This window comes from Colobus angolensis, unplaced genomic scaffold, assembly GCF_000951035.1.
Source record: "Colobus angolensis palliatus isolate OR3802 unplaced genomic scaffold, Cang.pa_1.0 Scaffold204, whole genome shotgun sequence".
In the NCBI taxonomy this organism is placed as follows: domain Eukaryota; kingdom Metazoa; phylum Chordata; class Mammalia; order Primates; family Cercopithecidae; genus Colobus; species Colobus angolensis.
The window spans coordinates 1,393,181-1,416,905 of NW_012115200.1; the positions used below are offsets into that span (position 1 = coordinate 1,393,181).

Here is a 23,725-nt window from a genome sequence, read left to right on the forward strand (position 1 = left end):
TAATTTTTGTATTTTTAGTAGAGACAGGGTTTCACCATGTTGGCCAGTCTGGTCTCGAACTCCTGACCTCAAATTATCCACCTGCCTTGGCCTCCCAAAATTGCTGGGATTACAGGTGTGAGCCACCATGCCCAGCCTGTTGTGTGTGAATTTGATTCTGTCATTATGATGCTAGCTGGTAATTTTGCCTGTTCATTAATGCAGTTTCTTCATAGTGTCAATGGTCTTTTACCATTTGGCCTGTTTTTGCAGTGGCTGGTACTGGTTGTTCCTTTCCATGTTTAGTACTTCCTTCAGGAGCTCTTGTAAGGCAGGCCTGGTGGTGACAAAATCTCTCAGCATTTGCTTGTCTTTAAATGATTTTACTTCCTCTTCACTTAGGAAGCTTAGTTTGCCTGGATATGAAATTCTGGGTTGAAAATTCTTTAAGAATGTTGAATATCGGCCCCCACTTGCTTCTGGCTTATAGGATTTCTGTGGATAGATCCACTGTTAGTCTGATGGGCTTCCCTTTGTGGGTAACCCAACCTTTCTCCCTGGCTGCCTTTGACATTTTTTCCTTAATTTCAACCTTGGTGAATCTGACAATTATATGTCATGGGGTTGCTCTTCTCCAGGAGTATCTTTGTGGTGTTCCCTGTATTTCCTGAATTTGGATGTTGACCTGCCTTGCTAGGTTGGGTAAGTTCTCTTGGATAATATCCTGAAGAGTGTTTTCTAACTTGATTCCATTCTCCCTGCCACTTTCAGATACACCAATCAAACGTAGATTTGGTTTTTTCACATAGTTCCATATTTCTTGGAGGCTTTGTTCTTTTCTTTTCACTCTTTTTTCCTCTAATCTTGTCTTCTCACTTTATTTCATTAATTTGATCTTCAATCACTGATACCCTTTCTTCCGCTTGATCGAATTGGCTAGTGTGAAGCTTGTGTATGCTTCACGCAGTTCTTGTACTGTGGTTTTCAGCTCCATCAGGTCATTTAAGCTCTTCCCTACACTGATTATTCTAGTTAGCCATTTGTCTAACCTTTTTTCAAGGTTTTTAGCTTCCTTGCGATGGATTAGAACGTGCTCCTTTAGCTCGGAGAAGTTTGTTATTACCAGCCTTCTGAAGCCTACTTCTGTCAACTCGTTGATCTCATTCTCTGTCCAGGTTTGTTCCCTTGCTGGCAAGGAGTTGTGTTCCTTTGGAGGAGAAGAGGCATTCCTGGTTTTTGGAATTTTCAGCCTTTCTGTTCTGGTGTTTCCCCATCTTTGTGGTTTTATGTACCTTTGGTCTTTGAAGTTGGTGACCTACAGATGGGGTTTTGGTGTGGATATCCTTTCTGTTGATGTTGATGCTATTCCTTTCTGTTTGTTAGTGTTCCTTTTAACAGGCCTCTCAGCTGCAGGTCTGTTGGAGTTTGCTGGAGGTCCACTCCAGACCCTGTTTGCTTGGGTATCACCAGTGGAGGCTGCAGAACGGCAAATATAGCTGCCTGACCCTTCCTCTGGAAGCTTCATCCCAGAGGGGCACCCGTCTGTATGAGGTGTCTGTTGGCCCCTACTAGGAGGTGTCTCCCAGTGGGGCTCTACGGGGGTCAGGGACCCAGTTGTCTGTTATTGGATCTCGAACGCCATGCTGGGAGAACCACCTGCACTCTTCAGAGCTGTCAGGCAGGGATGTTTAAGTCTGCAGAAGCTGTCTGCTGCCTTTTGTTCAGATATGTCCTGCCCCCAGGGGTGGAATCTAGAGAGGCAGTAGGCCTTGCTGAGCTGCGGTGGGCTGCACCCAGTTCGAGCTTCCCTGCCACTTTGTTTACACTGTAAGTATAGAACTGCCTATTCAAGCGTCCGCAATGGCGGACGCCCCTCCCCCAGCCAAGCTTCAGTGTCCCAGGTGGGTTTCAGACTGCTGTGCTAGCAGCTAGCAGGACTCCATGGGCGTGGGACCTACTAAGCCAGGTACGAAAGGGAATCTCCTGGTCTGTCAGTTGCGAAGACTGTGGGAAAAGTGCGGTATTTAGGCAGAAGTGTATCATTCCTTCAGGTACAGTCACTCACAGCTTCCCTTTACTAGGAAAGGGAAATCCCCCGACCCCTTGCACCTCCCGGGTGAGGTGACGCCCCGCCCTGCTTTGGCTCACCCTCCGTGGGCTGCACCCACTGTCCAACCAGTCCCAATGAGATGAACCTGGTACCACAGTTGGAAATGCAGAAATCAGCCGTCTTCTGTGTCAGTCTTGCTGGGAGCTACAGATTGGAGCTCTTCCTATTTGGCCATATTGGAAGTGATCTCCGCCTAAGCTATCAAAACTGTTATTTTAAATTTCTATTTTGAGATTTATATTTGGCTGTTTGACAAATATTTTGATTTTGAAATTCTTTTTTTTTTTCTAATATCACACGTCAGAGTAGAAGGAAGCCTCTTTTGGAGGTTTAACCAAGTGTTCCTGAATAGCAGGTTTAAGTGTTCTCTCTTTAGTCTTGCGGCTCAGTGCCATCATTGGCAAGTGGCCATCCCCATTCTTGGCTTAGGTATACTGACCACCTTTGTTTAATATGCTATCAGAATTTATTTATCAAACACTAAATGCCACACAGTAGTCTAGGCACTGAGGATACAAAACATAACACTAAGGGTCACAGACAACAAACAGTAGACATATATGTTATCAAGGTAATTTTAGGTAGTAATAAGTTCTGCAAAAGAAAGAAATAGGCTATGAAAAATGGGAACTGGGATAGGTGGGATACTTTATTTAGATTGGACTGGAAGGGTGTATCTAAGGAAGAGAGTTTTTTTTTTTTTTTAAATTAAGAGACAAGGTCTCACTCTGTCACCCAGGCCAGGGTGCAGTGGCGTGATCATAGCTCACTGCAGCCTCAAACTTCTGAACTCAAGCATTCCTCCCACCTTGGTCTCCCAAAATACTGGGATTACAGGTGTGAGCTACTGTGCCAGCAGGGCCATCAGGAAAATGAAAAGGAGCCAGCCATTGGGAGAGCTAGGAAGAACTTTTAACCGAAGTGCAGAATGTCAAAGCAGAAGGCTAGTGGGGCTAGAGAGGGGTGAGGGAGAGAAGAGTGTGACATGAGGTTGGAGTGGCAGGCAGGGGTCAGTGACCTTATGGGGAATGGTAACATTCAGGTCTTACTCCAAGTGCAATAGCAATGACACAGTTCCATTCCTGTCATAAGTCAGTTACTCTGCTGGGTGGAGAATGGTTTGAATGGGGAAGGGTGCAGAATAGAAGCAGGTACCCCAGTTAGCAGGCTACTAGGCCAAGTAAAAGATGAAATGATGTCATGGTCTGAGTGGGATTATATTTTGGAGGGGAGCCCAGAAAACCTGTTGATGGAGTAGATGTGAGAGTGAGAGAAATGGATTAATCAAGGTTGTCTCCTTTTTGATTTGAGGAACTGGATGGATTTTGTGAGATAGAGATGCCTTGGGGGAGGAGCAGGTTTAGTAAGAGGTGTTTGGTAGAGTTCTGAGTGCAGATGTTGAGTGTATAGTTTGGAGGTGAGGGGAGAGGCCTGGGCTGGGAAGAACTTGGGAGTTGTAATAGCAGCGTCATTTAGAGCCATAGGATCGGATGAGCCCACTCCAGGACAGTGAGTGTGGATAGGCATAGAAGAGGACTCAGAACCAAGGCTGGCACATGCTGGTGTTCAGAGGCTGCCAGAGATGACAGAAACGGACAGAGTCTGAGCAGTTTGGGAGGGCAGAGGAAACACAGAGAGCCAAGTGGAAGGTGTTGCAGGAAGGCGGTTGTGGTCACTGTTACTGAAGGATAGTGAAGGGTCTGTGGAATGAGGAAAGGGCAGCAGCCATGAAGTGGAACGTGGTGTAGAGAGGCGCTTGGCTCCAGAGACACACTGCCTCCATCACTAAACAGGTTTGTAATTGTCCTAGTCCATTTGTGCTACTGTAATAGAATACCTTAGACTGAGCAATTTTTAAGCAGCAGATTTATTGTTCACAGTTCTAGAGGCTGGGAAATCCAAGATGAAAGCACCAGCAAATTCAGTGTCTGGCAAGGGCTTGCTGTCTGTTCCCCAAATGGCATCTTGTTGCCATGTCCTCACTTGGCAGCAGGATAATAAGGGCAAAAACGGTCTAGCCAGCCTTAAACCCTTTTATAATGGCACTTCCCATCCATGAAGGCAGAGCCCTCTTGGCCTAATCACCTCCCCAAGGTCCCCTCTTAATTGCTATCACCTTGGATGTTGATTTCCAGCATACAAATTTAGGAGGGACATATACATTCAAACCATGGCAGTGATCTAGGCCAAGTTATTGAACCTCTTTCAGTTCCAGTTTCTTCTGTAAAATGGATGTTAAAGACAGTACCTGTTATTGTGAGGATTAAATGAGTCTATACATGAAGCACACTTAGAATAGTATCTGGCCCAGAATAAATTGTAGCTATTTGCTGTTACTATCATAATGGCCTCTGATGACCCCTGCTCAATAAAAGTAGAATAGAGAGAGGATTCCCCATCTCTGGATTTACCTGATGCCTCCTTTGCGCTTTCTTTCCTTCTCCATAGACACATAGCAGGTGGGACTGGTCCCAAGGTTTAGATTCTTGGTATAGGAAGCAAGTGGTTCCCACTTGAGGCGTTTTGCCTGGATTCTGATTTGGAAATATTCATGTTTGGTTGGTCCTGAAGTCGTGTATAAATCCTACTTTGACATGTAATCTTTCTTTTTGATTGTAGTAGTAGAAAAAATTAACCATGGTATAGTGAAAAAAGCACAGGTTTTATAGTCAAACAAACTTGGATTTGTTTCTCAGCGCTGCCATTTATTAGCCGTGTATCTTTGGGCAAGTTACCCAAGTTATCTCCTGTGTTAATTAGGGTTCTCTAGAGAAACAGAACTAATAGGATAGGTACAGATAGATATGAGGGGATTTAGGAGGCTGAGAAGTCTTGCCATCTGCCCTCCCTCCCTGGAGAACTAGGGAAGCTGGTGGCATGGCTCAGTCCAAGGCTGAAGGCTTGAGAACCTGGGGGGCCAATGACGCAAGTCCTGCAGTCTAACGGTTGGAGAACCTAGAGCTGTGATGTCCAAAGACAGGAGAAGATGGATATCTCAGCTCCAGGAGGGAGGGATGGGGCAGGAGGGGTGGGGGATGGGGGTGTTCGGAGGAGAGGGAGGGAGAGAGAGAAAGAGGGAGAAAGACAGGATTTGCTTTTTTGCTTTTCCTCTGCATTTTTTTTTCCCTAGTTCTTTTCAGGCCTTCAACTTATTGGATGGTGCGCCTCCCCCCTACCATACTGCGTGAGAATGGATCTTCCTTACTCAGTCTACTGATTCAAATGCCAGTCTCTTCCCAAAACAGCCTCACAGCCATGCTCAGCAGTACTGTTTTAACAGCTGTCTGGGTATCTCTTAACCCAGTCAAGTTGAAACCTTAAACCAACCATCGCACCTCCTCTTTAACCACTTATTAACCTGAGATGATAACATGCTAAAATTTTGCGCCTTTCAAAATTGTCTGTAGGCTAGGCTGTTTTATGTTAAGGCCTTCTCATAGTTTATGGCACAGAGTAGGTCGCCCATGAACGATGGCTATTTCTGATCATCTTTGAGCTCTTCTGAATGCAGATCCTTTAAAAATATTTATATATTTATTTTCTGTTTTCATTGTTAAAACTGTTACGTTAAATCCAACAAAGTATTTGTAACGAATTTTAGTGCTGCAAGGGTTTTAGGACTTCAGTCAGATGCCCTTGATGTTCTGGAGAACTCTTTTGCCTTAAATGATATTCCTGTTGCCTTCTTCTGAAGATTTGTCTGTTACCATTGCCTCTGTGTTATGAAGATCTCTTCTTTTGGGAGCTGATTGAGTGGAGGCAGTTGTGGTAGTTCTCAGCCTTCAGCAAGAATTGTAAGAGGTTGTTTACTTCTCAGAATAATTGATACCCCACTGGAAACCAGCAGGAATGTAAGAATATAAGAAGAAATCAGTTTTTTTTTTTTTTTTCCGAGATGGAGTTTTGCTTAGTCGCCCCGGCTGGAGTGCAATAGTGCGATCTGGACTCACTGCAACCTCTGCCTCCCGGGTTCAAGTGATTCTCCTGCCTCAGCATCCCAAGTAGCTGGGATTACAGGCACCCGCCATCATGGCTGGCTAAGAAATCAGATTTTAAAAGAAGATCAGAATTTGTTTTTATGAGTCAGGGTGCTACCTGTTTTGTTCTGGTTTAAGATCACATTACCTTATTTCTACTTAGTATTGCCCTGTTTTTAGATTTGTATTACTTTATGATTAGAATTCAGTTGTACTAAAGGAAGGGCCGTTTTCTGATCCTTGCACAATGCCCAGTGCATAGTGAGCACTCCATAGATGTTAGCTGAAAGACAGAAAATAATGAGCTGGAGGATGGTAATGTAGGCATACCCTACTCGTCAACTTTGCTGGTCATCTTTGATCTGAGTTTGCTGTTGTGTATGTAAAAGAAAACAGCACAAATGTCTTTAAAACTTTTGAGAGTCTGTACTAAATCGCTGTCTCAGAATACCTTATCTTTTTGTTCTTTTTTCAGATTATTAGACGTTGTTGATATTATGGAATTTTCATATAAGTACATTTTAAAAATGGAAACAGTTAAAAATATTGTCGCACAGGGTTTTCTAAAAATTAAAAATTAAGGTAGTAAAAGAGCACCCGAGAATGTAGGAGATAGAAGATAAAAACCAAATACATATGACTTTGCTTCCCACTTTATCTGCAAACTTTATTTGGGTAGATATAACCTGATTGGGTAAGGCTCTAAATAACAATAGTATTTCAAGCCCAGTGGAAATCTTTCACTCTTGGAAAAATATAGTGTATATATTTTAAAAACTTTTAACAATTTAATTTATCAATAAATTTTATTTCCTACAGGTATAATGTGAATACAGATTTTTATTGGTTTCAAAAAGTTTATATTAAATTGACAGTCCTATGAGGGAAGGATATATCTTGGTTTTTCTCAAAGTATATCATTTATAAAGACCTAAATAAATAGCTTACAGTAATTGTGCTCTAATTATTTAGAAATTCTGTTACTAAATGTGTTTTAAATTCATGCGTCAGATATCACATCCTGTCTTGTTGAGGGGCCTCAAGAAAATTATCAAATAGTGCAGTCATCTTATTTAAAAAGCATTTACATTGTAAATAGACCGGAAGCAAGTAACCTAGCAAGATATCTGCCTAGTGTCCAGCAGCCTTGCAGGAGTTAAAAGCAAAATTTATCAGACATCAATAGTTTATTGAAAAAATAGTCCTTTTTGCTTCATAATTTGCAGAAGGCTGCAACTGTCAGTCATGATGTACTGCCTCTTGAAATTAGTCAATAGAGCAAACAGCAAGAATTGCTGTGGGCAGAAAATAAGCACTGTAATCATGACATAACTGGGGTCAGTGATTTATGGATTTCAATATAGTAGTAGCTGCATATGATTGAAAATTTACTAGGTCACTAGTGCACCAAAAATTTTATTCACAGCCTCCAGGCATCTTTTGAAATGTGCAACAAAATAAAAACCTCTGAACCTGTTTTGACACTGCAAACTCAGTGGATGACATGCCAGCCCAGTGAGTCTCATTTAAATGTAAATGTGTCATAAACTTTTGTACCATACTCTTTAAAAATGCCAACTACTTGAAGGAATAATGCATGTGAAACTGATTTACATATCGAAGTAGAGAAAAAGGACCTTGTAATAATCAAGTTTGAATTCTTTTATTTTAAAGTTGGAAGCTGAAGGTGTTCCTGAAGTATCTGAAAAATATGAAATTAGCTCTGTTCCCACTTTTCTGTTTTTTAAGGTAAGGATAAAGGTGGTACAAGAGATTATCCATTTGTAGGGTGCCATGGGGCTACCTATTTTGTGTCTTTACCCTCTCCCTAATCCCCGAATATTAGGTATTTGGCTGTTTCTGGCCCTCCACCTTTCTTCTGATAGTCTCATTTTTGCACCCATGCTGAGAAAGAAGACCATGCCAGCTGCTTGCCAACATCTTACATGGACTGTGTAGGGCCAGCAGCCAGAATCAAGAGCTTCTTGATCAAAATTCAGATATGTGGCTGTGGAACCCCAGTGTTCCCTGAGTTGGTTAAATTGGTTGTTCAGAGCATGTGCCTGGACGTAATGGAACCTCTGGCTGGTTCTGGTTTGATGAATGAGTCTTAGGAAGCAGGTGCACAACTGTGCTGGGCACCCATGGGTGTCATCGTAGTTCCCCAAATGCTTCATTTATACTTAATAATAGATTCATCCCAGCCAGTGTGGGGGCAGTCTTTGTATTATGTTAGACTGACCTGATTTGACTTTGAGATGTTGCAGTGTTTTCTCTGTGTGTTTCCAAGAAAAGAAAAAAATTATTATGTATTTCTAAAATTGAGATGCAGTGCAGGCAGTTGGCAATGAGGGTTTCTTTTTTTACATCTCCAGTAGTACTGTTGTCCCCTCTAAAAATTTGCTAGAACAATGTCATTATTATGGAATGCTGCATGTATGCTAAATAACTTTTTAAACTTTAGAATTCTCAGAAAATCGACCGATTAGATGGTGCACATGCCCCAGAGTTGACCAAAAAAGTTCAGCGACATGCATCTAGTGGCTCCTTCCCACCCAGCGCTAATGAACATCTTAAAGAAGATCTCAACCTTCGCTTGAAGAAATTGACTCATGCTGCCCCCTGCATGCTGTTTATGAAAGGAACTCCTCAAGAACCACGCTGTGGTAAGAAGCTGCCTTTAAGATAATATATACAAAATGGGTGCTTTCCCAGAACAGGGTTTGGTTGAGATGGGCATCCTGTTTCCAAGCTATACTATACATGTTATACTTGTGTTCACATACCTTTAAAATCAGAAAGCTTATAACTCCCAATGACACTATAGAAGAATTAGTTTGCATTATGGACTCAGAATGTTGGAACCAAAAGGAGTCTCGTAACTCATCTAATTCAGATTTTTGTTTTATACTTAAGTCCTCAGACTCAAAGATAGAGGTGACTTGCCCAAGATCCCCTGGTAAGCAGAGTTAGGATTAGGTTCCAACTGCCGTATTGCTGTCTCTTTTGCCTGTTTAGCTGCTTTTGCTGTTAGCAGTTATTTTTTCTTTCTTGGAGCCTCCTGTTTTTCACCTAGTTCAGATTCAGCAATTAAAAAATTTGTGGAATATTTTAGTGTTTTTGTGTCCACCCTGTGTGCTTTTGCCTCTCCTGGGTCATCACTGTCTAATGATTCTCTTCCCGCATTGCTGTCGTTTCCAGTTTATAGCTGCTAGTAATGGAAAGATTTCAAAATCTTGGCCTGTAGTCACTCTTATTTTCTGTACACATGGATGCTTATAATTTTGTCCTTAAGTAAGTTTTAGAGTTATTTGACCCCTCTGGTACTGGGTTTATGTTATTTTCTTTTTACTGTGCCTAGTACAACATTAGTATGCTGCATAATTGAGCATTTAATGCCATTTGATGATGCTGTTGAGACTCTAAGAGTATTTGTATCAACTGCACAGGAGGGACTTTATTTTGAGTATGCTCTTAATGTGATTACAACATGTCCAGAGTGACTTTATAAAGATAGCCAAGCTTCTAGTGTGAATTTGATTCTAAATTCTTCCCTGTAGGGTTATTAAATTACATATTAGGTTATGATAATGTCTAGTTTTAAAACTAAAGTTTCATGATGAATTCTTATTTTTTCGAGATGGAGTTTTGCTCTTGTTGCCCAGCAATGGTGCGATCTCAGCGGGCCGCAACCTGCATCTCCTAGGGGTCAAGTGATTCTCCTGTCTCAGCCTCCCGAGTAGCTGGGATTACAGGTGCCTGCCACCATGCCCAGCTAATTTTTTTGTATTTTTAGTAGAGACAGGGTTTGTCTGTGTTGGTCAGGCTGGTGTCGAACTCCTGACCTCAGGTGATCCGCCCATCTCGGCCTCCCAAAGTGCTGAGATTACAGTTGTGAGCCACCTGTGAATTCTGTCTTAAAAGTATCTCTTAGTTCTGCCTAAAAAATTTCACTGCCAGTATTTATGTGTCACATAATGCCTGCTGTTTATGTATTGCAAAGCTAACTTAGTCTGTACTAAACTAAAGGTAGCAACAGATAGTCTCTGTTGCATTTGTTATTTTGTTAATAACGGGGGTTGCAAATGGTTCACATTCACCTTCTTCCATGAAACATGAAAATCATTTCTGTACTTTATGTGGTAGCCACTAAGAACTTACCACTTCAGTCGAATGGATCGTATTCAGTACCTTCATTCAGATCTCAGGTACAGTAGAACTGGCTATGAAATGTGGGTGAAGCACAGCTACAGTGAAATCTCTACAGTATTCTCTTCTTTGGGGTTGAACAGCAGCAGTCTCAGTCTTTTCTGAATGATAAAACTAATGAAAAGGCAGGTGGCAACACTGAAGCTTAGGGAAGGGGTGCTCAGAGGAGAAGAGTGTCCTGGGAAGTGTGCTACACTGGATGTCATGCCAGGCGAGCCTCAGGGCCCACCCCTGTGGCCTAGCAACTTTGGAGACAAGTCAGGTACTCTCCTTATGCCTTTAATTCCTTCTGGTGCTGTTGGGAATTAGATTGGCTGTTGGAGCCAATCTTGGAGGGCCTTTTCAGTGCAGATATTGTATGATTATTCAAGTAAATTAGAGAGAAATTTAGAAATTATAATTTTTCTGCTTACCTTTTACTTTATTAAACTGAATTTAGAATATACTGCTAGCATTTTTATATTTATGTTAAACATATTATTTATATTATTATAATGGAGTGACATTTAGAAGACTGCACAAATAATAGAATAAAAAAGAAACTTTGAAATAGTTCAGGGCTGGGCGTGGTGGCTCACCCCTGTAATCCCAGCACTTCGACAGGCTGAGGTGGGCCGATCGCTTGAGATCAGGAGTTTGAGACCAGCCTGGCCAACATGGTGAAACCCTGTCTCTACTAAAAATATAAAAAAATTAGCCGGGCATGGTGGCGCATGGCTGTAATTCCAGCCACTTGGGAGGCTGAGGCAGAAGAAACGCTTGAACCTGGGAGGCAGAGGTTGCAGTGAGCCGAGATCGAGCCACTGCACTCCAGTCTGGGTGACAGAGTGAAACTCCGTCTCAAAACAAAACAAAAGAGAACAAAACACATTTCAGAGCCATCTGAAAACAAGGTGTTATAGATATTTAATTAATAGAAGACAATAAATATTTTGAGATACATATGATTGAACGGTTACAGTTTCTTCTTTCAAAGTACTTGTTTTCTATGTAATTTTTATAACTACATTTTCAATGGGTTTTTCTGTTTCCCGATATTTTCTGTTACATGTCTTTCTGTCTTACATAGTAAATAGATCATTTAAGAATGTTGCTGTTCTTTAATAAACTTAGGATTAACTGGAAAATATTTTTAAACTGTTTTCTTATGGGAACATAAGTCCCCTGGACCCTCTGCTGTTCCTTTCTGAGCCTGCTTAGTGGAGCATTGTTTTTGCTCTTCTGCTGGCATTTTAGAGAAGGGTGTAGGCAAAGCCCCCTTTATAAAAGCACTGGCCATCTCATCTTGTGAACATGCACGTGGCTGCTCTTTCCTTGTTTTGCACTAAATTAGCTTTGAAAGCGCTACCTCTGCTAACACCGCTGAACTCCACTGTGGAGTATAATGATGTCTGTTTAGTTGGTCCCCACCTTGCTTTCTGCTAATCAGAAAAACATGAATGAATAACATTTAAATTTTATATCTAGAAAACCTTGAAAGCCATTTTTAGGGTTTCTGCTGAAGCCCCACTGGACTCATCCCAGCTCCTGCATAGGTCATATCTCCATCTTCTTATCCTTCACGTGGACTCTGCCTGCAGAATTGTATGGTGTGTTATGAGCCTGACATGTAGATAGGGTCTCAGTTGAAAAGAATTGGATTGTCCTTATTCTGTGATCCTCATGAAGACAGGAAAATGCTTGTTTTAGGAAGAGTTTCCAGAAGCACTGAGATATATGTCATCTTAAACAGAATCTTAAATCCTAGAGCAGGTTAATTATTTGGGAATTCTTACAGTTATTTCAGTTAACAAAGCTTTTAGCAAAGCAAAAGGTTTTTGAGTCATAGTCAGATATTCCTCCTGCAGTGAGAGTCATTCAACGGGGCTCTTACTTTTAAATCAGTATCAGCCACAAAATCAGGTTTCAAAGATGTTTTTTAGGGTTTATTGTTAGGTAGTGATGAGATGCGGTGTTACGCACCTAATTCATGTCATGAGTAGAAATGACTGGGGGTGGAAATGGGGGTTCTGTGGCAGTTAAACATTACTTTTCTACATTTAAATATTTTTATTGCTTGCATGCATTTTTCTTAAAAAAAGTGTGTAAATATTTTGTTACTAGAATAAAGCCTTCTTGCCATCTTATCCTTAAGCATAACATTTCTAGTCTGCCACTTTAACCCTTAAAAATGAAACACTACCAATCAATCTTTCTAGTCTGCATGTAATTGCCTAAAGCTAAAATAAAGCTTTTTCTCAGCCAGTTACAGTAAAAATGAGTTAATATATTGGCAACAGAATAACCATCAGCAATCAGCCGTTAGCTGTTTACTAATGAACTCCCAGATGAATAAAAAAATTTCAGAATCAGTGTTTTACTTCAGGCTGTACATGAACTTCACACTTCAGATGTAGGAAAAGCAACTTACATGCTATACAAATAAATACTAGTGCTTCATCTCAATAAACTGCAGAACTGGAAAATGTTTGGAGCTCACTTGTAGATCCATGTTTTAATAGTAAATATGATTTTGGGTGACATCAGTAAAGCCCATTCTTGCAATTAATCTTATATTGAATTTTATGGCTTGATTTTATTTAAAAATAATTGCTGATACTGCTAAGTCTTTTAGAAATTTTGAATCTGAAGAATAGGTTCTTTTCCAGTGAATTATAACTGTGTTTGAGAAGAAGAATGAGGCGTCAAAGAGTAGGACCCTACAAAGTATTGGGAACAATGGAGAAGAATTAGCTTATGGAAAGAAAAATACTTTTTTTTTCAGACTAGGCTAATAGGTTTATAAAACACTGATATTCACACTCTTATTCTTCAGTTCTAATGTCATAATAAGATGATGTCAAAAAAGTACAGAATAAAAATGTGTCACAAAAGTATAATAAAATCATGGAACATAAAATTGTCACTATAGTGTAGTAAAAAAAATTACATTACATACTTTAGGGAGTGTAAATAGTTTTAAAAAAGAAACTGTCAAGTTATGACATGAGATGAGAAAGAATACCGTCAATCTATTGATGGTTCATATATAACAACAGAGAAGATAGCTTTAAAATTCAATGTACTGTGTGTATTTCAGACTACAGGAGAACACATGCCTTCTTGATTTTTAATTTATCCTACTTAGAGATAGTGAAGATTGAGAACTACCAAAGTGGGAACTCAGGAAGTAGTAAAATGGCAGTAGAAACAAAACAGCATTGAGTTTTTAGTATAGTCAAGTAGTAGTTACAAATAACAATTGTAGAATTTTTTCCTCTGCCCAGAACTGATTCTTGTAGGTTCACAACAGGAAGGCTGGGAGGGACTGTCCAGAGTGTCAGGTCAGTCTCCTGATTACTAGGAAAGTGCTGAGCGGAGGCCACCCATGGCCTCATCATGTGTCACCTTGGTGGGTAGAGGGAGCAGGTGTCAGATTCAGATTTCTGGTTTTTTTTAAAGACAGGGTCTTGCTCTGTCACTCAAACTGGAGGCTGGAGTGCAGTGACAATCTCATAGCTTGCTCCAGCCTCAGACTTCTGGTCTCAAGTGATCCTCTTACCTCAGTCTCCCCAGTCTCTGGGATTATGGGTGTGCACCATCACCCTCAGGTCTGTGCTTTTTGGCTAGTGCTATTTCTTCTGTGACAAAAAATGTCCATGATATTGAAGAGTAACTTTAATAAATACACACATCACTTTTTTTTTTTTTTTAAATACTCACAGTTGTGTCAAAAAGTTAAGTCATATCTGAGTGTGTGATATGGTTCAAGGTCAAATAAGGGGATCCAGGAATTTATTTTCTGTTTGTATACTATTCAGCCATGCTAATTGAATCACCAGCAAAATAAGGCAGGTGTCTATGTCCATTATTAGATGATATGTATGCTGAACTAATGTATTATCATGTGTATGTGTTTCAAGAGAGAGAAGCTAAGTGCTTTATTTTCTTTTTTTGTGTACAGGTTTCAGCAAGCAGATGGTGGAAATTCTTCACAAACATAATATTCAGTTTAGCAGTTTTGATATCTTCTCAGATGAAGAGGTTCGACAGGGACTCAAAGCCTATTCCAATTGGCCTACCTATCCTCAGCTCTATGTTTCTGGAGAGCTCATAGGAGGACTTGATATAATTAAGGTTAGAATTGAGAAGTCTGTGCTTTGTGAATAAATTCCATTTAGAGCATACTTTTTAAAATGTGATAAATCTAAGATACAAATTTCTTATGAATCTATATTTACTAATAAGAACCTGCAATGAATACACAGTATTTCTGATTAGTTGATTGATCAATAAACTGTGTTATGGTGTGATCAAGGAGATTTATGTTATAATAATTTTTTTTATAAAACTGACGTGTGCTTATTTTAGGAGCTGGAAGCATCTGAAGAACTGGATACAATTTGTCCCAAAGCTCCCAAATTAGAGGAAAGGTAAGTGCTTTAGAAAGTTTTAAATAGTCTATCATTTAATATGTTAAAAATATTTTAAAGTCCTCAGGTTTTGCATTGCTCTTTCTGTGTAGAAATCAAGGATTTGGTATTTGTATGCCAGAGGTCATAATTTCATTGTTTAGTCAAACTAGCCGTGCAAACTTTGGCAAATCTAATTTGGATTGGAGAAATTTTAGCACCAACTTAATGATCATGTGGAGGATCTTCTTTGCTTTTATAGAAATGTCATTGTTTCTGTGGAACAACCAAATTTTGCTTACCTCTCTGCATTTCAGAGCCAGGGTCCAGTTGTCTTGTCACTGCTCCTTGGCGTAACCTCAGCACACTCGTGTTTTCCTGGGTGCAGCCTTGGTGACTGCTGCGGGTGCTGCCCCAACGCCAGAGCACTGAGTGACAAGTGGTGAGTGTGAAAAGCTCATCACCTCGCAACAAGCTTTGGGCACTTCTCATGGCCTTTCTAGACCACGAGAACTTACACGAGCAGGTTCTGGGGCTATGAAACATGTATTTGTTTTATCAAGGATCTCAGTTGGCTTTTGGAGAAGTTCTCTTACAGAAATGTTGGACTTTGGTGTATAAGGCAACTTAATGGGATTTTTATTGCAGTAAATGTGAATTAATATAGAACTTTAAAAAGGAGCTTACTATGTGAGCAATCAGCCATTCATAGTTGGGGCTGGAGATTGTAAGATAAACCTTCCTTTGGTAATTTTTTTTTGCCGTGTAACATCTTGAGAATTTCTAAAAGTGTGTAATAATAATAAATACCTCATTTGTCTGTCATTAATTAATAATTTCTATAAATAATGTTCCATTCCACGTATGTAAGGCTGATCTTTGAGTACCGCATTCTGTCCTGTGGTTTGTACCATTTCCTGCGTTCTTCGTGAGAAAGTGATGCTCCGCATCCCTTTGTTGACTCTGGGCGTCTTCCTGTGTGGTTCTTGCCTATAGCCTGGTGATGCCCTTGGCCAATGGAGGCTGTGTGTTCTCCAAGGACAGCTGTGCTTTTTATATGCTTGTATTCGCTGTTCAGTTGATTTTCCTTCTCTGCTGAGTACACTTGCTACTTGTCTTGTCTCCATCAGACCTTTGTTTTCCTAATGTGCTGTTTCTAAATCTGTGCTTGCAGACACCGAAAGGTAACTGGCTAGAGTTATGTAGAAAGTAAAATTCAGCATATTTTGAGTAATAATTTAAAGGGCTCCTAGTGAGCAGAGTGCAGGAAGTGGAGTTCATGGACTTGTGACGTGTATTTTGGCAGTACATTGTGAGCTGTGGTTCCCGGTATCCAGATGGCTGGGTTAGTTATTGGGTTGTCGGGGTCAGCATCGTATTTCTGTATCCATTCATATTTTTCTGAACTTGAGCTAATTCCACTCGGTTGGCAATGTAAGTGATACAGCTTTGTGCATGATTTATGCATTTCATTTGGGATGTGTTTATGAGGTTTTTGAGCCTTGAATTGGGAGAACGTGGTGGCGTGACCCCATGGGCTTAGGTTCTTTAGTGACCTGTCATCCCAACACTGACTTTTCCTGAGATTTGTGACTAAACTTGTGGCTGTATACAGATAATTAAAATTTCTGACAGCATATTAGATTATGATGTTGGAAAGACTATGTAAAATATAATGTTAAGATGAGAGTATTTGATTTTAGTATCTGGCATTAGTTGATGTTCTGAGGTTTAATGCTGTCACCCTGCAGTCTGACCTTGTGAGCTTTACACGTGTACAGTGGTATGCAGCATCATGATGGAAGATGGTGCACACAAGATCTAGTTCTGGAAGTTTTGGATGGGTGTAATATATAGGCCCCTTATTGAACAAGTCCTTACTGAATTGGTTATTATTATTATTTTTTTATTACTGTGAGTTGATGGGCTTAAATTGCAACTTGAAGGAACATTCTTTGCCTTAAAAGCCATATTGTGTTTTACAGTGGCTTAGGGAGAGAATGAAATCAAGGAAAATGTCAACGCATTTGCTTGTTTAATACCACTCAAAGCTGTGAACTGTCATCCTGCCATCCCTCAAATATGCATGTTACTCACGAAGCGGAGGAAAAGTGGTGTTGCATAATTGAGCTGAGCCGTTTTATATCAATTTTCTCTCTTTAGGCTCAAAGTGCTGACAAATAAAGCTTCTGTGATGCTCTTTATGAAAGGAAACAAACAGGTAAAGAACTCAAAAATGGTTTTATTTGTAATTTCTTTTGATGTTAACATCTGCAACAAGGGGACAGTTAAATCTCTTTTTCCTAGCTTTAGCTAATGAAGCTGTAGCAGTATCAGGAAGTTATCCAGGCCTTAATTGGTGCTTACGGAGATCAAACAAAGTAATCTACATTTTGCTTGACTTTATCATCAACATCTCAGTGGGGTGCATTTCTTTCTACTGCCAAACTTTGTCAGCTAACGTGGTCAACACTGTTAACACTTTACTGGTTGTATGAGTTGTTATTTCATTATCCTTTGTTGGAGTTTGTGGACTGCTGGAGCGTGCAGCTGAGTCACTGGACTTCCTGAATGCAGGGAACCTGGTGGTGCTTGGGTTTGCACCCCTAGATCGTCCTTTTGTGACAGTGGAGGAGCAAACCCTGGCTGTAGCAGGTGTGCTCTGTGTGTGTTTGATGAATGAGTGAAATGGTCAGCAATTCTCATTTGTAATGGGATGGTTCTTGTAGCTTTTTGACGAAAGTGCATATTGATTGTGCGTCATTTTGAATATCAAGTTTGATAGATTACTTCCACTAATAGTTTGAGCAGAACTAATTTTCTTTCAGATTGAGATCAGAGTGGTAATTTCCAGAAACCAGCCATACACATTTATACCATATTTTGTAGTTTTCATAGCAATTGAACCTCTATTTAATTCTCCATCAGTTGTTGAAGTGTAGGCAGGGTTGGACAGAGTTTGGCCTATTTTAGAGATAAAGAAACCAAAGCTTTGAAAGTTGAGGCTGTTGGAATAAAGAAACTGCCTCACTTGGTAGCCAGATGCACTGGGCAAGTGACACAGAGAACCACTTTGCTCATTGGGAAAGGGACTCAATACTTCTTCACAGGGCAGACTCTGGTTGCCATAACTAGTGTGTAAGTTAACATAACTAGTATAATGAAGCTAATTAGTTAACTAATTGGTTAATATAATTAGGTAATGAAAGTAATAGTAACAAATAAAATGTTAATATAAATTTCAACATGTTGGAATCATTAGGTTAGAGCCTAAATTCTTTGGTTTTGCTTCAGTGTATTGAAACAATAGAGGAAGTTAATAATTCCTAGTAATGATAAAGTGACATTTTTTTCTTATTCTTGGTAATTGTTTAAGCGGATATTTATTCTCAAAACTGTTTTTTTTTGGCAACCTAGAAAGTTTTAATACATTTTGGAAACAGTGTTATTAGGGCTATTAAAATGTTTACATGGTACCATATCTTTTCCACAAGATTGCTGGAAGTTGGAGTTCTGTGGCATGAAAAAAGCTTAAGATTTTCATAAACTCAAAAAAGTGTTAGTATTCTGCAATGTAAAAATAAATGAGGCCGGGCATGGTGGCTCATGCCTGTAATCCCAGCACTTTGGGAGGCCAAGGCAGGTGGATCCCAAGATCAAGAGATCGAGACCATCCTGGCCGTCGTGGTGAAACCCCATCTTTATTAAAAATACCAAAAGTTAGCGGGGCGTGGTGGCGTGCGCCTGTAGTCCCAGCTACTCGGGAGGCTGAGGTAGGAGAATTGCTTGAACCTGGAAAGTGGATGTCGCAGTGAGCCGAGATTCCACTCCAGCCTGGGCGACAGAGTGAGACTCCGTTTAAAAAAAAAAAAGTCAGAGTGTCAGAGTCCAGTTGGAAATGGGAAAATAATTGTCATAATCATTGCAAAAAGACTAAGTGAGTTAAGATCATTTTGCATCAGTGAAGTGAAGAATGAACTGAAATCTTTGTAGAAAATCTAGGTTTCACTTAGAAGAACTTTTTGACCACAGAGATTATAAACTGTTGGAACACATGTCATCTCAGGTGGTTACAAACCAAAGTAAGTCTGTGGGTCACGTGTGCCTGGGTTGATGTGCAGATGGTTCGTGCTTGAAGAGGGGATTCGCAGAAGCTCTGCTAGCTGAGTGAAAGCAGTGGCGTCCATGATGGACAAGTGCTGTGCTGCTCGACAGAGTTTTAGGTACAACTGTGCTGCTCGGGTCATATAAAAAATGTAATCTTTATACATTTTTTTTTCATCTAGGAAGCAAAATGTGGATTCAGCAAACAAATTCTGGAAATACTAAATAGTACTGGGTATGTAAATGTTGTTTTCAGATGTCCCAGAGAAGGAAGGAAATACCCTTTGCCACCACTCTCAGGAAGATAGAATTGGAATTAAGCTTTTGTAAAGCTTTCCCAAATCCTTTCATCATACTACAGTTTTATGCTATTTGTGGAAAGATTTCTTTCTCAAGTAGTAGTTTTTAATAAAACTACAGTACTTTGTGTATTTCTTTTCACTGTGTTTATTTCCACTGATCTGATCTCACTGTTGATGTTGCTTTCCAAAGATGTATGTTGCATAATACAGTGGATCTGAATTTATTATTGCTTATAAAACACATTTGATGGAATAGGAGTACTGGTTTTTCATTATGGTTAAAAATGAAACCAGCTGTGGATTTCAAAACACAGTGTATTCTAGATCATCTGCTATCCATGCTGATTTTTATTGCACAAGAATTAGGTTTGAACTCTTGAGCTGGAACCCTCAGCAAACTAGAGTGTATATTGTTCAGTATTTCTTTGGAAACATTTCATTAATGTACTTGTCTTACAGAAATTTCTGGACTTTAGTAAAAAAAAATAAAGTTAAACTTTTAAAACTCAAAAAAAAAAAAAAAAAAATTCCAACCTGGCCAGGCGTAGTAGCTCACGTCTATAATCCTAGCACGTTGGGAGGCTGAGACAGGAAGATTACTTGAGCCCAGGTGTTTGAGACCAGCCTGGGCAACATAGTGAGACCCCTTCTCCACAAAAAATAAAAAAATTAGCCAGGCATGGTCACATACGTCTGTGGTCCCAGCTATTTGAGAGACTGAGGTGGGAGGATCACTGGAGTCTTGGAGGGTGAGGCTGCAGCGAGCCGTGATGGCACCACTGCACTCAGCCTGGGTGACAGAGCAAGACCCTGTCTCAAAAAAGGAAAAAATATTTCAACTTTTCCGTTCTGCCACTGGTGCTTTTCACTTGTAATGTCTATATCCATAAATATTTGTATCTTTTCGTTATTTTTGCTGTATTATTTTATGAATGCCTTTAACTTAGACCAAAATGGTATTTTCTGGCCAGTGTCAACCTATTAGTAACATAAAGGAGGTCCTGAGGCAACCTTTGGAATAACTATTTGTCTACTTTCCCAGAGGAAGATGTGTAACTTGAGTCCTCACCATGCATAAATATATTTCAGGGAGAATATATTATAGGTAGTTTTTAATTTTTCTCAAATATCCTAGTTGCTAAACAATACAAAAAGCTGAGGGGGCGCATCTTAAGGTCCATTACCTGCATCTGAGAGGTGTAGCGCAAGTTAAATTGCAGTGCTCCTAGTTTTAATGTGCTCAGTGGTGAAGCTGTCAGGTAAGAACATTGCCATTGATTTTTGCGGTTATAAACAAAAGCACTTATTTGGAGATATATAGCACATGTTCTGTAGGGTTTGTCAAATATTTTTGTTTATTTCTCATTTCATAATTGCATCTTTAAAAAATCATATATTCTAACTGTAACTTTAAATAAATTACTTTCGAGTAATCTTTGATATACTTCAAAGATCTATTGAAAATCGTCAGTTGAATAGCACATGTTGAATACAATTTCAGGGACATAAAAATAATATGAGGCCAGGCACAGTGGCTCACACCTGTAATCCCAGCACTTTGGGAGGCCGAGGTGGGCTGATCACTTGAGGTCAGGAGTTCGAGACCAGACTGGTGAACATGGTGAAACCCTGCTTCTACTAAAAATACAAAAATTAGCCGGGTGTGGTGGCACACGCCTATAATCCCAGCCACTCAGGAAGAATCACTTGAGCCCAGGAGGTGGATTTCAGTGAGCTGAAACCAAGCCACTGCACTCCAACCTGGGAGACAGTGAGACTCTGTCTCAAAAAAAAAGATGTGGTTGTTTTCTTCAGATTATTATGACATTTTATAGAGGCAAGTACAGTGAGTGTATTGTGATGGTAACTTCTAGCCTGTTCCTTTCTTCACTCCTGCCCTGGGCCATACAGTGGGGGCTGGCTTGTTTCTAGTCATTTTGCTCTTTCTTTGTCAACCCTCTGCTGCAGCCCCACAGTGAGACACACACACGGTCCATCCCTCCCTAAGCAGCACCAGGTTCCTCAGGTGTCTTCTGAGCCGACACACTGGGCCTGACCCAGCTCATGTCTGTGGTGGAACATCTTGGTAACTTGGCTTTCTGTGCCGTGTCTGTCTAATCTCCATTGTATTGAAAGCACCCTGTTGTCGCAGAATGCAGGAGGCTGCTTTGGGAGAGAATGACTCCCAGCTCCGGACTTGCTAAGCATGATTGGCCCTAGGATGAGTGAGGCCATCCAGGACCTCAGCTTCTTTTAACGTGAACAGACCATGCTCTTGCTGGGAGTCGAAAGTATGTGGAGAAAACTCCTTTTTACTTTTTCTCATTTCTTATCTTTTCCTTTAGTAGCCAAAATATACATGCATGAGTGGCTGAGAACCAAGTGTATATTGAGGTTTGAAAGATACCCTTTATGAATAACTCTTAGGAAGTGTATTGACTGTTAGGACTCCACATACATACACTTGAGCCCAGTGCTTCCTGAATCCTTTATGAATAGTTTTATAACTCATTGTTTTTATCACAGTATTAAGAGATCTGCCACCTTTAGTTAGTTCAACTTGAACAAAGACTTACATTGGGTTTTTTACAAAACATTAGTTTTACATTGGGGTCCTTTTTTGCTCTTCTTTCAAACATTCCATTTTTGGTAATTGCTTCTGATTTATCCTGTCACTTAGTTTTTTTTTTTTTTTTTTTAACTGTTCCCTGCACCATAGACAGTTTCCTTGGGAATTTCTTTACTAAATAAACAAGATTTCCCTGTGATAGTTTCAGTTTTACGGAAAGTCTAGGTTTTTTTTTTACATGTAGCATTTTCTTTGACCACCTTTGGGAATTGCACCTCTACCCTCAGGCACCCTGCAAGGATTTAGGCATACATTCTTGCTTAATACTAACGGTGAAATCACCCTGAGGAGATACAGTTGGATATTCATGCAGTGATTTTTCTTTGAACCAGTAATGTTCATTGTACGGCATAAAGCCACAAAGCTTTCATTGGCCTTTTGTACATTAAAAACAGCACCCTCTCTGAAATAAGTTTAAGTGTGGAAAGCATGTCTCTTGCTAAGGTGGAGGGAGCTGGCAGCGTGGTTGTCATCTGGCTGCTGAGCCCTCCAGCCTCTGTCCACGAGCACTACTACATCCTGCCCCACGGGCAGCTTCCAGGAGGTTAAGAAGCAGTAGCCGGGGGTGGATTAGATATTAGAAGTGGATGAGTGTGTTCACTTAATGAAGGCTTGTGCAGATGGGGATGTGGGTCTGACCCAGGGGTTGGCAAGTTGCAGCTGGCTGCCCATTTTTGTAAATAAACTTATATTGGCACATAGCCACATCCCTTCATTTATATGTTGTCTGTGGCTGCTTTTGTGCTGCCCAGCAGAACTGAGCAGTTAAAACAGAGACTGGCCTCTAAAGCCTGAAGTGTTTACTGTCTCACTCTTTAAGAAGAAGTTTCCCCATCCCTGGTCTAACCCAATATTGTCCGGAGAAAAATCCAGATAAAGTTGTATCTTGGAATGACTAATTCTGTGTAGTACCAGACAGATTAAGAAGTAAAATCATTTCCAATGGTGTGTAGTACATTTTGTTAGCAATGAAATAGTTTTCTTGATTATTTTAAAAACATCAAATGCATAGAGGTTTTACAATTTGATTTAACTGTATTTCCAGTTAAAATGTCTCCTCTTTTTTCCAGTGTTGAATATGAAACATTCGATATATTGGAGGATGAAGAAGTAAGTTCTGTGTTTGATGTTTCACCTTTGTTTTAGCTTTAATCGTAAGGGCCTGACAGGATGGTTTCCGGATTCCTGTTGTTTCTTTAGGTTCGGCAAGGATTAAAAGCCTACTCCAATTGGCCAACGTACCCTCAGCTGTATGTGAAAGGGGAGCTGGTGGGAGGATTGGATATTGTGAAGGTAAGTCCAGTTCTTCTGCTGTTCTAAAGAGCGGAAAAGACTTCGGTATGTTTACAAATGATTTCAGATTGAATGGAAACTTGAGAGTGGTTTTTGACTCCTGTTTCCAGCCTGACTCGGGCATTTCTAGACCAGTATCACCGTTTCTGGGTGCATAAGTACCCTGCCATTCTCACTGTCCCCACTTGGCAGCCTGTTCTTACTTCCACACCGGAACTAGCCATTTCATCCCTTTTCTGTGGGGCGATCTTACCTATCACTCAGGGTCCTTGTTAGATCCTGCTTCAGCTCCCAGCCAATAAATTATTTTTTCTTGCCTTACTCACCTGCCCTTGGGTGCACGAACTGACAGCAGTGTGAGGCCTGTGGCCCAACGCTGCCCATCCTTGCCACAGAGGCTGAAGATCACTGTCCCTGGTCCCCCGAGAGAAAAAATGTAGGTCCCTTTATGGTTTTCAGATGTTTGGAAATCTGTTACCTGTTAGACTGTAAGTGTTTTAGACACCATTTCTTATGTATCTTGAGTCCTTCCTGACGCTTTGTGTACTTTAGGAGTCCAGTAAATGGTTGTTGGATGGATAAGTGACTTTACTTCTTGCTTGAGTTTTAAATGGACATGACTTTGCTTATATTTAATGTCTAGAATTTAGAGCAGGCCCACCAACTAGCACCTGTGTGCTTCATAGCTCTTTGATTAGCCCAAAACAATAATGTTTTGGGCTACCCACAGG

The 23,725-nt window shown here is 40.3% G+C and overlaps 1 protein-coding gene across 2 annotated transcripts in view; it reads left to right on the plus strand.

The window, feature by feature from the left end:
• Window positions 1-23,725, plus strand: part of GLRX3 (glutaredoxin 3) — a 43,425-nt gene that overhangs the window by 15,111 nt on the left and 4,589 nt on the right. For both annotated transcript variants that reach the window (XM_011941958.1, XM_011941957.1), the window contains exons 3-10: window positions 7,741-7,815; window positions 8,531-8,732; window positions 14,219-14,391; window positions 14,626-14,687; window positions 16,830-16,887; window positions 18,953-19,005; window positions 22,772-22,811; window positions 22,902-22,994. In XM_011941958.1, the coding sequence (XP_011797348.1) occupies window positions 7,741-7,815; window positions 8,531-8,732; window positions 14,219-14,391; window positions 14,626-14,687; window positions 16,830-16,887; window positions 18,953-19,005; window positions 22,772-22,811; window positions 22,902-22,994 (756 nt within the window). The remainder of the gene's footprint in view (window positions 1-7,740; window positions 7,816-8,530; window positions 8,733-14,218; window positions 14,392-14,625; window positions 14,688-16,829; window positions 16,888-18,952; window positions 19,006-22,771; window positions 22,812-22,901; window positions 22,995-23,725) is intronic.